The sequence below is a fragment of the Anopheles funestus genome, chromosome 2RL (genome assembly GCF_943734845.2).
Source record: "Anopheles funestus chromosome 2RL, idAnoFuneDA-416_04, whole genome shotgun sequence".
Lineage (NCBI taxonomy): Eukaryota > Metazoa > Arthropoda > Insecta > Diptera > Culicidae > Anopheles > Anopheles funestus.
The window spans coordinates 35077635-35091704 of NC_064598.1; the positions used below are offsets into that span (position 1 = coordinate 35077635).

The window sequence follows — 14070 nt, forward strand, 5'->3', positions numbered from 1 at the left end:
GAAATTTGGTATGACTCAATGCAATGCCACGAAAAATCCAATAAAAAAGGACTTAAATTGAAACGTAAAGGAAGGTTTACAACGCAACCTTACCGGGAGTCATTAGGCAGTTTAATGTATCAGATGTTATGTGTGCGACCTGACCTATGCTACCCTATTGCTTACATGGGAAGATTCCAGCATTCACCAACGGAGGAGCACCTGCAGGCACTGAAACGCATTATAAGATACATTGAAGGGAACATCTGCAATGGGACTCCATTATGAAAAACAAAATCAAGATGCAAGGTTTTGTTGACGCCGACTGGGCATCTGATGCTGAAGATCGCCAGTCAGTAACAGGGTTCTTATTTAAAGTACAGTAAATATCCGAGTTACGCGGTCCTCGACATACGCGGATTCGGAGATACGCGGTTTTTAAAATTTGACAGAAAGAGGAGTTTATAACTTATACTTTATACTTTATCTTTTATAGTTATATTTTATTCGTTCCATTATGAATTTCGTTATTTGTAAACTTTTATTACATCAATAAAATAATTTTTCGTTCCATGCATAATGAATAAAATGTTATTAAAAATTATGTTTAACACATTCATCGCCGTAGATTTGTTGCATTTTTTGACACGGCGTTGAACGTGTTTTTTTATTTCACCTAACAACGGCCAGGCCGTATATCTTAAATCGTTGAACGTGTTAAATATGATTAAATAACGGTCTGTTTTATGTTTGTAAAAAGTACCTTTTCTTCTTGCGCACACATTGGATCCCTGAATAGGAGGTATAAACTACATGTCATCCAGTATTCGAGATACGCGGATTTTCGAGATACGCGGATTTCTCTGAAACGCATCATCCGCGTATCTCGGGTAATTACTGTATACGATTCAACAGTTTCCTGGGTAAGCTGAAAACAGACTACAGTTTTTATGTCGTCAAGTGAAGCAGAATATGTAGCATTGAGTGCTGCTGTATCCGAAGGAATATGGTTGGCTGTTTTAATGGAAGATTTGAATTGCAAGTTGAAGTCAGATCCTGTTATTATTTATGAAGATAACCGTGGCTGTATTGGACTAGCTAAGAATGCCGAATCGAAACGAATCAAGCATTTGGATATTAAGCACCATTTTATTAAAGACCATGTAGATGCCGGGACCGTAAAAATAGAACCAATAAGCATCACTTCACAACAAGCTGACATATTAAATTCTCGTTCACAATTTGAAGCAATAGTTTCAGTGGCGCCATCTATTGTATTTTCCAAGACACAAACACACGGCGATGAACTTCACCACAACCGGATTTGACAGCTTCACTGTAGGGCAGGCTGGTTAATTCGGTCTGATCTAGCCTATTCCCGAAAGGGGAATTCTTCTTTGTTTTTAATGTGTTGGCTCTGAAGAATGGTTTAATTTATGTATCTAATTTCATTGAATGATTTCTGTGCATTTATTCCAGCGATTTATTTCTTTAAAATTGATTTAAACATTGTTCATTGACAACATTGGTTGCCATTACAGTTGCGGAAGGCAAACGTTCACTGGGAATGTCAAACCAACAACTAACATGACGAGTGCTGGAATGGTCTCACCTCCTCTATTCACTTTGCCTTTACTCACTGAGGAAGGAGTTGTCCGTGTGCGAAAAATCTGTGGAAAATTATGCAATTTGCATCACGATTTTCGCACCGTACGCGGTCGTAAAGTGCGACAACGGGCGTAGGAAGATGTCGTGCGTGTGACTGTTGTAAAGTGTGCGCTCGAAACGGTAAATTTGTGCTAGAAAATAGCGAGCAAACAGGGTGGTATTTTTTTGTTGGTGGAGTGCTTGCACGTGCGTGTATGTGTGTGTGTGCGTATGCGTCAGAGTGAAGGGGAAGGAAGGAAAGCTTGCATGAGAGCGAGACTGTGTGTGTGAGCGCATCGTGCGCAGCAAATGGTACAATTCATCTTGATGTTCGATGTGTTCTCCCATCGCCGTTGTTCGTTCGCCGTCCGTGTTGTGTTAAATGTGAAAATTGTAGCGATGGTGCTGTAAAAAGATGGCCTGGTAAGGAAATCAAACAAGCGAAAAGCGAAAACAGCCAGCTTTTCTCTAAGTGCTGAACGGAAAAGTGTCGCTGGAAGGGAAAAGGATCAAATGAAAAATTTGCTTCACCACCGTCACTGCGTGCTTGCGAAGGTATTCGCAGTCACGACGAGACACGAGAAGGAAGGCTACAAACAACAGCAGCCAGCAGCCAGCAGCCGGCGGAACAAAACAGCAGGATCAAACGAGCAACGGTCGCGCGAGAGCAGCTGAAAAGGGAGAGCTGATTTAAACATTAAAAATGGCCGCATCGCAGGAAGCACAACAACATTGTCGCTGCAAACGTCATTGCCTTCTTCGAGCGAAATAAACCTACCCCGAGAGAAGGCACTGCTCTTTGTTTGTGGCCGAGCTGCTGTGTCTGCCAAATAAAACAAAACTCGACACGGCAGTATGTAGCACCATTGCGAACAAAAAAAAAGATATACACGCATTTGTAAAAGTCAGTTTGTGCGTGCCAATTGATAAAAAAACTCTGAACGCAGCGTAGACATGAAGCGGAAAACATAAGGGAAATAAATGTGCCAAAAAAAACACTCCCGTAAAAACTCACTATAAGCGTCAGCGTGTGTGTGTGTGTGTATGCGTTGTTACAAAACTTCAACAAAGAGGAAATCAAAGGTGTGGTGTGCGTAATACCAGCCATCCCTTTTTTCCTATTGTGAACGGATTGTTTATTTTATTGTTTTACCCTGTAAACGCACACACAGACACACACACACACACACGTACACGCTAACGTCCGAGTGGTCAGGTCGTTCAGGTTTTCCTATGGCTACTATGCTTCGTTCTATACTGGCAAACGTCCTGCAGACGAGTTTCAGTAGCCTACGCTGATTACATTTTCCCACATTCGTGTACGCGCGCGTGTGTGTGTGTGCTGGAATTGGATGTGGTTTCCATACGCAAAAAGGATGTCATGCTGCTGCTGTCATTCGAGAGAAACCAGAGTCGTTGGCACCGAAGTACACGGCACTTATAATTAGGCACGCAACAAAAGAAAAGTACAAACACACACACTCAGTATGCGTGGCGTACAACAATCAAGCTTTTGAAGCATCCTCACAGAATCTCTGGGACGTTCGTGACGCGTAAGTCCAGTTACACCGCACCGGGATGATTGTGGTGAAAATAAAAACCAGCATTCGTTCCGTGGTTTGTGCATGAACCAGATGAGTGGTAACGATTTTCCACTGGCATTATTGATTACAGTGTGGTGCAGTGTGTTTGCATGTGTGTTGTTCTCTCTCTGATCCCTTTTTTCCACTTTCCCGATTTCAATCGTTCAGGCTGCTGCTGTAGGCTACAGGATATAAGGAAGAGCCCATACGCTGCCACGACAGGTATGGACAGGTGGCATTGCTGAAGTGAAAGGACTGAAACACAGTGTATGCAATCACCCCTGGTATCTGGTGCAAATAACGGTGGCCAACTCACGAAGCCGAATTTCAGCAAAAGAAAGCAAACAAAAATGCATCAAGCATAGAATAGCGTGAAGTTCCTTAACTGACGGCGCTCCTGCTGGTGTAATAGTGGCGTATCGTATATACGGAGTAAAAGGGATATCAACGGCACATCTCTCCAAAGCAAAGTTTTGGCCGTTTTCTGTGGTTGCTGCTTTTTAGCGTAAGTGATACGTAAATAGAGCAAAATGCCCAGCGCTTCCTTCTCATCGTCCCGATCGTATGTACGCCGATCCCGGCGAAAGGGCAACCGAATTCCGCTGCCATCGCGAACTTCCGGTAAGTGCAAAATGGGAATCAAAAAACCACAAAGTTTTATTCGGTTTGCTTATTTTCTGCCGATATAGGTATGCGCTCGCTGTTTCTTTTCGGTTGAATTGAAACATTTTATTCGTGGTCTACTTTGATCATGTTTTCCATATGGCACGGGTCAATATGTTGCTGTAGCGTTCATACACCTACGGTAGGATGCTGTAATGATTGCGGTACAATGTGGAAATCACATTTTTTTTAAACCACCGGATTCCTTTTTTATTTGCAGTTCATACAGTTGATACCATTTTGAATGGAAAATGTGTATACTCAAAGAAATTCGTAAGAATTTTGTAGGCATTCTTCATGCAATCTGGCATTCATGATATTGCAACTCTTGGTGACTGCATGTGTAATTCTGTAAACAGCAATTTAAACGTTCTTTATGTTTACTAAAGAACTATGAAAACGAAAGATTTATATTGGTGTAATGTACTGGCTATTGGGAATAAACAGTAAATACAATCGACTTCAGATACTGCCACAGATGATATGAAGTAAAATGTATTTCAATATCAACATTAAACTCATTTCAAGTATTCGGAAGCACCGTTACCGCCACTACCTGTTTCTCCTCACTTTTGGGATTCGTCCTTTTTCCCATGCAAGAAATCTATTTCACGCGCAGCACCATACATAACCACCGATGCTCGACCGAGCGCTATTTGAAATAGAGGAACTGGTATGCACAAAACAGTATAACAACAAGAAACGGCTTTTCCGAGTCAAAAAATGGGTGCGCGCCAGTGTGAACAAGCGAAAACCCCGGTGGCAAGCAAAGAACAGTGAGAGATGGAGAGAGAGACAAAAAACTAGCGGTGGAGGGTAACGGATAACATAAAAAAAAAGAAAATTTATTCAAATGATCGAACCGTTTTTCCCCCACTTTCACTTTCCTTGGCTACGGTGTACAGTTAACCTCCGGGTGTTCCGTTAAGACACACACAGAAGGGAAGAAGTTCCGTATTGGTTGGATGTTTCTGATTTGGCCACTGTAAATGTTCTGCCTTCTAAGCTACCACCACCGCTGTGCCGGTTTTACTCCGAAACGTAATTGTACCGTGATCATATGGGGAGTTATGTTTTGGTTGAGTCTGTTAATGAAACGCTTTTATTAATTAGAATAAGAAACAATCAAAATAACGTTTAGGATAATTAAATTTTAAATAACATTCATTGTTCAAATTGTATCACAAACTGTTTCATTATTCTGAAAATATGAATAGTGACACAAATTCGTAGCTCAACACGCAGTAGTAATAACCGTTTGTCATAAAAATGGATACAAAACACTGCACACGGCAGATGAAACAAAACGCTTAGGGCGATGGAGGAATTGCACGGATTTTAAAATAGAGTTGCGAGTTGTCGAGTGATGCTCTTGTGGTGCATCCTTTGCGTTTTCTCTTCATTTTATCTTGGACTGTTACAGGACTAACCGTAGCTACTTTGTTCACAGTTGAGCGGCTTTATTAGTTCAGTTTATAAACCGGCAAGGATTTTTATCGCTTAGATCGTTCACTATTATTCTCATCTTAGTGTTGTTGACTCCCTTCTCCGTGTCCGGTGAGCTAGATGCGTTCTCCTTAGGTAAAATCATTGTACATTTGGTAGAGTCTGTCATCGAATTGAAGCAATTTGATTGTCCTTTCAAGGAGACGGAATGAAATGTCAATTTTAGGTTCGTTACAATTACCTACTATAAAACTAAAATTAAAAAAAAACATCCGTGCTACCGGTGAGTAGTACCCGGATGTATTAGCTTGACATTAGTAAAACTGATCAACACACGTGTGCTAGTACTCCACCGTGGTCCGGATAGACAAGCAAAGGAATCTTGGGATGCGTTTCATTATTAATAGTTTCCGGAGAAATGCAGTAACAGGAATAGTACCGTGCACACACGTCCGCACGGCACCCTTCGGATATGGCAATCTGACAAACGGCGTTGCAAAGCGATCACTCTACACCACGCTGGTTCGGTTCGGGTGTACAGGGTTCTGCATGTACTTTCTTAAAAGTAAACGTACATTAAATTAATTAAAAAAATACTTTTTTTGTCGTTGTTAAAAAAATTGTTTTTAAGAATTTTAGCAACTATCTGAAAATATTTGAATATCCAAATCAATCGAATCCTTTGATTTTAAATTCCCAAAAAAAATGTTCAATGACAATTCCGTTTAGCCTAGCTATACAGTTTCGTTAGAGAATCTGTAATCGATCATATCTTCAATTTTGATTTAATTATCTCAATAGATTTCTTATTCAGACCTATATGTGCATCAAACCCTATCAAATCAGTTTCGTTTTATCAAATTAGACGCACAACATGTCCCTCCCAAATTGAACCATTATATTATTAGAACTTGATTCTTTTTTTCCTATCATGAAATGTTTAACCCTGTACTTCCTTCGATGAACGAGGGGTGTGTGCGTGTAGATGAAGGAGGGTGTCTCTGACCGGAAAGAAACTGTGTGGGCGAATGCAAAGAACACCATCTTCGGTCGACGTACCGAAATAAATTCTAACACATATACTCACACACACACACATTTCTTGCTTCGAAATACGAAAGGTGGACCCTTTTTTTCCTTTGCATGAAGGGGAACGGCTTTTAATGGCAGGAGGGAAATGAAATTGTAACTGCCCGGAGGAATTAAAATAAAAGGCAGAGAGGGAAATGAGTACACTGAAAATATCCCTACACCACTGCATCACGATGAGTTTCGTTTCGAATTGGGATGCGTTTCCCACCGTCATGTACACTGCGAAGATCACTTTCTCCTGAACTGCTTTTCTTGATCGTTTCCAACTAAACTCCACATAATTCCAAGTTGTGAGAGTTAAAGGAGGACGACGAACGGAATCCTAGGTGTTGTGTCACAATAACTGGTCCCATGTTTAAATAAAACAAATAAAACTATAAATATTTTCACTACAGTAATTTGATTGGAAATTTTAACTAATACATTGTCTTGTTGTTCCTTCTCCACAGCAATCTGCGAACAGAACATTCCAGCACCGAATGTCGGTGCAGCCTTGTCGTCAAATGGTGGTGGAAGTGGGGGAGCCGGCAGTGGTCCGGCCGTGACAGCTGCAGCTCCGCCGACAGCCGGCACCGGTCCTACGACAGCCGTTAGTACTACAATCAGCTCCACCAATAGCAGTACCTCCGCCAGCTCGTCCACATCCAACGCTCCTTCCACTTCCACATCGTCATCAGCGTCATCGTCGTCGACCACATCGCCAAGCTCCTCAACGGCACTAACGGTTTCCATCACCGGTCTATCCGCAGCATCTTCCAGCGTCATGATGGCACCACCGGGCGTGTGTACATCGGCTGGTCTGACCAACTTCGGTGGCAGCTTCAGTGGCGCTGCAACCACCACAAACGTAGACATCGCTGGACCTACGGTGATGGTCTGCGGTGGTGGTTCCGCTTCCGGTACAACGAGTTCATCATCAACGACCACATCCTCCCAGTGTTTGTCGGCAATAACGGCGTCACTGTACGCGATCGTCGGATCCAGCAGTGGCAACAGCACTTCGACTGGGGCCTCCTCCTCCTCCTCGTTCGGGTGTTCCAGCTCTTCGTCGTCTTCCATATCAGGAACAGTAGGAGCTGGAGCAGGTTCAACCACATGCGGACTGTCCGGTCCACTGTCCTCTGTTACGCTATCCGAGGTGAAGCAGAGTTCCAACTCGCCATACGATCTGCGCAAAAAGTCCCCAATGACGGCACACGATTCAGCCAGTGCCAGCGGTGGAGGTAGCGGAGGAACTGGCGGTGGAGGAGGATGGTTAGCGGGAGGCGGCGGAGGTGGAAATGGTCCCGCAACGTCTACTTCGTCCACGGCATCTTCCTCGAGCGCGATGGCAGGAAACTCGGCGGCAGGAAGTTCCTCGTCCACTGGTGGCTCTCTATCGTCCTCCACGGGTGCACCATTCGGACTAGGATGTGGTACATCATCCTCGTCTAGCAGTAGTATTAGTAATCCGAACTGTTCCCCTGGTGGTGGCAGCGGTAGCGGCAGTGGCAATCTTCTTCTGCACCATCACCATCATCATGCACATCAGTACCAATCGACAGGTGGATACGATCCAAATGCGGCTGCCTATATGCTGCCGGCTCGCAAACGCCCTCGGCGTACTTACTCCAACAATAATGACGTTGGGACGTCTATGGCGGCCACTATGCCACAGCAACCAACGGCTGCCGCCGCCGCACTACTTGCTGCTACGGGCGGCGGTTCGTCCGCTTCGTCGTCAGTTGCCTGCCGGCCAGCAGCGACAGCGGCAGTAGTAGCGCTCACTTCGCCAGCGACTCCTTCGCCCCCGATGGCAACGGCATCGGTTGCTATGGCCGGCACGATGTGCATGCAGTCGGCGGCACACTATCTGCAGTACGAAATGCCGGACGAGGTGTTGCTAACGATCTTTTCCTACCTGTACGAGCAGGACCTCTGCAGGGTGGCACTCGTCTGCAAGCGCTTCCAAACGATCGCCAACGATAAGGAGCTGTGGAAGCGGCTCTACCAGAACGTGTACGAGTACGATCTGCCGCTGTTCAATCCAGAACCGTGGAAGTTTGTGTTTGTGAAACCGGATGAGGCGGACTACGCGAATCCGTGGAAGGAAAGTTTCCGGCAGCTGTACCGAGGAATTCACGTACGACCCGGCTATCAGGACCGGCGGTATCAAGGTCGCACCATCGCTTACTTCAACACCGTGCAAGGTGCATTGGATTATGCGGACGAAAAGAACACGGCCAACGGAAATGGGACGACGGCGGGCAATACCGGTAGCAGCGGTAGTGGCGGCGGAGCAAGTGGGAATGGTAACAATGGCATGGGTGGTAATAATAACAGCAATAGCAATAACAACAACGGTGACGATATGGGCGGAGGAGTAGGTGGGGCAGCTGGTGTCGGAGGTGGCATCGTCGGTGAAACGATGGCAACAGGCAGCTTAATATTTCTGCACAGCGGTACGTACCGGGGCGAATTCCTGGTAATCGATTCCGATGTGGCACTGATCGGGGCAGCCCCGGGAAATGTGGCCGAATCGATCATACTCGAGCGGGAATCGGAATCGACGGTCATGTTTGTTGAGGGTGCGAAGCATGCGTACGTAGGACATATGACGTTGAAGTTTTCGCCGGACGTTACTTCGACGGTTCCGCACCATAAACACTACTGTCTGGAGGTGAGCGAAAACTGCAGTCCCACCATCGATCACTGCATCATCAGGAGCACGTCGGTCGGTACGTATTGTCTCAGTAGTGCATCGCCATTCAAGATCTGTCCAATTTAATTTATTTTCTCGCTTTCTATTTCAGTTGGTGCCGCAGTTTGTGTTAGTGGTGTCGGTGCCAATCCGCTGATCAAGTACTGTGACATCAGCGACTGTGAGAACGTGGGTCTGTATGTGACAGATTACGCACAGGGCACCTATGAGCATAATGAGATTAGTCGGAATGCGCTGGCCGGTATCTGGGTGAAGAATTACGCTAGTCCAATCATGCGCGAAAATCACATCCACCATGGGCGTGACGTGGGCATCTTTACATTCGACAATGGCATGGTGCGTAAACTCTACTAACTCTCAGGATGAGGATAGTGCGAATAGAAACATTAATTTGCTTTCGTTTGCTTCGCGCGTTGTAGGGTTACTTTGAGAAGAATGACATCCACAACAACCGAATAGCGGGGTTTGAAGTGAAGGCGGGTGCCAATCCAACCGTGGTCAAGTGTGAGATACATCATGGCCAAACAGGTGGTATCTACGTGCACGAGAATGGGCTGGGCCAGTTCATCGAGAACAAAATCCATTCCAACAATTTTGCGGGTAAGTTGGAAGAAAGCGGTTTTAGAATTGTTTAGCATATTACTGCAACATTTCCTTTCGTTCTTTAACGTACAGGTGTGTGGATTACGTCGAATAGTAATCCCACGATCAGAAAGAATGAGATCTACAATGGTCATCAGGGTGGCGTGTACATCTTCGGCGAAGGTCGCGGTCTAATCGAGCACAACAACATCTACGGCAATGCGCTGGCCGGCATACAGATACGCACGACAAGCGATCCGATCGTGCGGCACAATAAGATCCACCACGGTCAGCATGGCGGTATCTACGTGCACGAGAAGGGCCAAGGTTTGATCGAGGAGAACGAAGTGTACGCTAACACGCTGGCCGGTGTATGGATCACGACTGGCAGTACGCCCGTTTTGCGACGGAACCGCATCCATTCGGGCAAACAGGTTGGCGTGTATTTCTACGACAATGGGCACGGCAAGCTGGAGGACAATGACATATTCAACCATCTGTATTCGGGCGTACAGATCCGAACCGGCAGCAATCCGGTGATACGTGGCAACAAGATTTGGGGTGGTCAAAATGGCGGTGTGCTCGTGTACAACGGTGGTCTCGGTTTGCTAGAGCAGAACGAAATCTTTGACAATGCGATGGCGGGCGTGTGGATCAAGACGGACTCGAATCCGACGCTGCGGCGCAACAAAATCTACGACGGTCGTGATGGTGGCATCTGTATCTTCAACGGTGGCAAGGGTATACTGGAGGAGAATGACATATTCCGCAATACGCAGGCGGGCGTGTTAATATCGACCCAGAGCCATCCGGTGCTAAAGCGCAACCGAATTTTCGACGGTTTGGCGGCCGGTGTCGAGATCACGAACAATGCGACGGCTACGTTGGAGTACAATCAGATCTTCAACAACAAGTTCGGCGGCCTCTGTCTGGCCAGCGGCGTACAACCGATCGTCGGCGGGAACAAGATCTTCAACAATCAGGACGAGGTGGAGAAAGCGGTATCGGGTGGACAGTGTTTGTACAAAATCTCGTCCTACACTTCGTTTCCGATGCATGATTTCTATCGCTGCCATACGTGCAATACTACCGATCGCAATGCAATCTGTGTGAATTGCATCAAAACGTGCCACTCCGGTCATGACGTTGAGTTTATACGCCATGATAGGTAAGCAAGCTTTAAGCATGGTTTAAGCGCGAGGACAGCAGTAGCAACATACTAACTTTCTTTACCTGACGTTGGTTTTAGATTTTTCTGCGATTGCGGTGCCGGAACGCTGACAAACCAGTGTCAGTTACAGGGTGAACCGACGCAGGATACGGACACCCTGTACGATTCGGCTGCGCCGATGGAATCCCACACCCTGATGGTGAACTAGGAGCATCAAGGAATGGAAGGCGTACACTAGCAGTCAACAAACTAAGTTGCCACGGTACTCACTCTCCAGCAAAAAAGGGTGTGCATGAGGAAACAAAACACAATCTAGATTGTAAGGCTTCTTTAGGATACAGCGGCGGATCGTAATCGAACCCGCCAACCCATCTCCGTAGCATTTGCCGTGGCACTGACATGGGCATGGAAACGGAACGGTCACTTAAAAGAACGGCAATCACTGTAACTGATGAAAGGTATAGCCTACCCGGCAATGTGGTGGTACCCTGGCGGTCACCATCTGCGGTAGCGCGAAGTCGTATCCGCAGCGAAGCAGCACAGTAGTAAGCGATAGTATTTTAACGTTAAGGGTGTTAGAGCGTACGGGATTTCGGGACGTTTTTTTTTTTGGGTGTGCGTGTGTATGCTCCAGTAACTCGTGTCTGTGCTTGTGGCCATTTCAGTCTGTGTGTATGTATGTGCGTGATTGTGCGAACGAATGTGTGTGTGAAATTGTCCCTTTGTTTTGGAGGTTGGAGTGATCGTACTATACTAGCAGCTGGCAGGAAGTTTGTCTCAGGACACAGTGAATCATACGACACGATAGGTGATAATTCTATCCAGCACCACGTAACGATCACGCCTGTAGTCACGCAAAAAAGGTACATAGTATTATTATTCTTTATGTTTTGTTTTCGGTGAATAGATTGATGTTCATGGATGGTTTGTACCGGGTGGACCTTTTAGCGTTATTCAGATGCGGAAATCAATCATGCTCCATGTGCACGTTCAATTCCGCAAACGAACTGATATTATTGATCAATTGCAAGGATGTAACCGTCTTTCGCATATTAAGAGCATGATCGGCGGACTGGAGTGTTTCTGCTCACCCGTTGCATCATTACTAACATTAGGTAAGCTGTGCAAGGCTTTCGAACGGCAGCTCACGGAATTGCTCCGTGTTATTGTTCCTTTTGCTACGTGGAACTCGTCTTAGCGATCTTAACTCCTCCGCCATAGGCCATTTGGTATGAATATAGGTAGCTTAGTTTTTGGTATAACAAATGTCGACAAGACTTGAGTTACAAATTCTGTCAACTTAAGGTCTGCGGTGTTGACGAATTCGCTTTTTTCCCCCTTTCTTGCCCATTAGTTTCTGTGACGCGGTCTAAGGTCTTTTTTGTGGTTTTGCGTGGCTTCTCCACGGTGTAACAATTTACGATCATAAACAAAGCACAACCGGCATCGGAACACAGCGCGTAAGGACTGGTTTTTTTTTCTGTAAAGACTGTTTAACACGTTAGTTTGTTCCTTTTTTTACCCATAATGCGATAAGAATGACAGGACGTACTAAATTTGTAACATTGAAAGGCCATGTCCCCGGTAGAACGCCGGAACCTTATTCAAGTCAACCAGTTCTGGGTCATGTCATGCGAATGATGTCGTAGATGCATCCCTCAGAAGCGCTGCGATTGTTCCGTCTGGACCGCATAGTATCTGATATGAATGCCTCAATCGCTTATTTTTGGCCATACTCTCGGCAACGGCAGCAGACTTTCAGCACTGTGTGGAACAAGCATGAAATGCACAAAGCAACGATTAAGTTAAAAATTATTTTAAACAAGTACAAAAAATCAAAAACCTCAACTTCTCCTCTTCTCAGGAGGGCGTTGATCAGGATTCTACATTCATTCATACTGGCTGGATCCGTTTCGTAACGCGATTTTGATTAACAGAGCACACCCTTGAAGAGTCAAGAAATCGAGAATGGAGAGCAATCATCCCGCGTCCCAGTGCATTTATCTGTGTTAGTACAGGATCTTATCGTATGATTCGTGATCGTATTTCTATTATTGTATTTCTTTATGATATGTTAAAGGTAATGTCTAAATTAACAAAGCAAACATGTTCGCATCATCCCTCCCACATGGCCGCTTCCCTTCCTTCCTCCATCCATCCAACATCTGCCTATCTGCTCCTGTATGATATTATACGTTCGTCATTGTTTTTTTCTTCTTCTGGCCACATAAGCGCCCGCCTGTGTGGTATGATTTGTACAAACTACGGACGTCGAAAAAAAAGTAGATGAAATTGAGGAAAACGAAAAGAAAAAAAACAAACTCAGCATGATACAATTAGTCGTAAGGGTCGTAGTTTGGAGGCAGAAACGTAAAATCGTATGTATGTTGGTGACCATTTTTTAAATTCTGTGTTACAATGACTTTTAGTTTTAATGTCCACTTTATCCATTAGTCAAACCGTGTGCAGATGAATTGTTCGCACTGCAAGGTAAATCGTCTACATAATCATATTGTAACTGGACCCGATGCAAATCGTGTGCTTATGCGTGTGTGCGTGTGTGAGTGTTTCGAGCGCGTATGAAAATTTTGCCGTGCACTTTTAAACCAATTCCATGTGTTTAGCGTCTTAGTTTGTAAGGTACATCTTCCGGATAGGTCTGTGGTGCGGAGGTGGAGAATGCCGGGATGGATGGGGGAATGTGGGAATTGGAAAAATGTGTTACGTCGTAGAGTTGTATAAATTATTATCATTGCGTATAGCGTACATTTTCCTTGTTTTAGATCTAATTACCACTCGCTCTCACTTTTTTACAACTAGGCAAAATATTTATAGGATCGGATTATTATTTTACAAAACCGCATAACATGTACGTATTATACAGAAATATCGCCCGCTCCTTCCTCCTAGAGCCTGTGACGTTACGACAAACTGGTGTCCATTTTGCCCGCAAACGTGTGTACCACTGTAATGTCTCTCTAACAAGCTGCCGCTGTGTGCTGCACCACCCTAAGCCGTGGATCTGGTGCGGCAGCAGTAGCAGTAGAAATCAAATTCAAGAAAGCGGAAAGAATGCGCCGGTAGTCGTACCATCTTCAGCTCTAGGCCGTAGGTTCGCAAATGTTTTCGGAAACACTAAACAAACTGATAATTTTCTTATCGATTCATTTTTATGCATATATAAAATACGTGTATCACAAATTTGA

At 45.1% G+C, this 14070-nt stretch overlaps 1 protein-coding gene across 3 annotated transcripts; it reads left to right on the forward strand.

Annotated features, from left to right (window-relative positions):
• Positions 1–1354: 1354 nt before the first annotated feature.
• LOC125774674 (F-box only protein 11) lies at positions 1355–14070 on the forward strand. 3 transcript variants are annotated; one of them, XM_049444825.1, is made up of 7 exons: positions 1355–3179; positions 3378–3830; positions 6860–9127; positions 9203–9447; positions 9531–9711; positions 9787–10861; positions 10943–14070. In XM_049444825.1, exons 2-7 carry the CDS (start codon positions 3740–3742, stop codon positions 11070–11072), a joined length of 3990 nt encoding a protein of 1329 aa, XP_049300782.1. In that variant the 5' UTR covers positions 1355–3179; positions 3378–3739; the 3' UTR covers positions 11073–14070. The 3 variants fall into 3 exon arrangements, with proteins under 3 accessions (XP_049300782.1, XP_049300784.1, XP_049300783.1); XM_049444827.1 differs by having other exon boundaries at positions 1355–2049; XM_049444826.1 differs by having other exon boundaries at positions 1355–1767.

What these genes read in the sequence shown, in the direction of transcription:
- LOC125774674 (XM_049444825.1), top strand. Translation starts at nt 3,740, where the DNA reads ATGCCCAGCGCTTCCTTCTCATCGTCCCGATCGTATGTACGCCGATCC. An exon ending in GCTGCCATCGCGAACTTCCG is followed by an intron (nt 3,831 to 6,859) that starts GTAAGTGCAAAA and finishes CCTTCTCCACAG; the next exon opens with CAATCTGCGAACAGAACATT. An exon ending in CCATTCCAACAATTTTGCGG is followed by an intron (nt 9,712 to 9,786) that starts GTAAGTTGGAAG and finishes TTTAACGTACAG; the next exon opens with GTGTGTGGATTACGTCGAAT.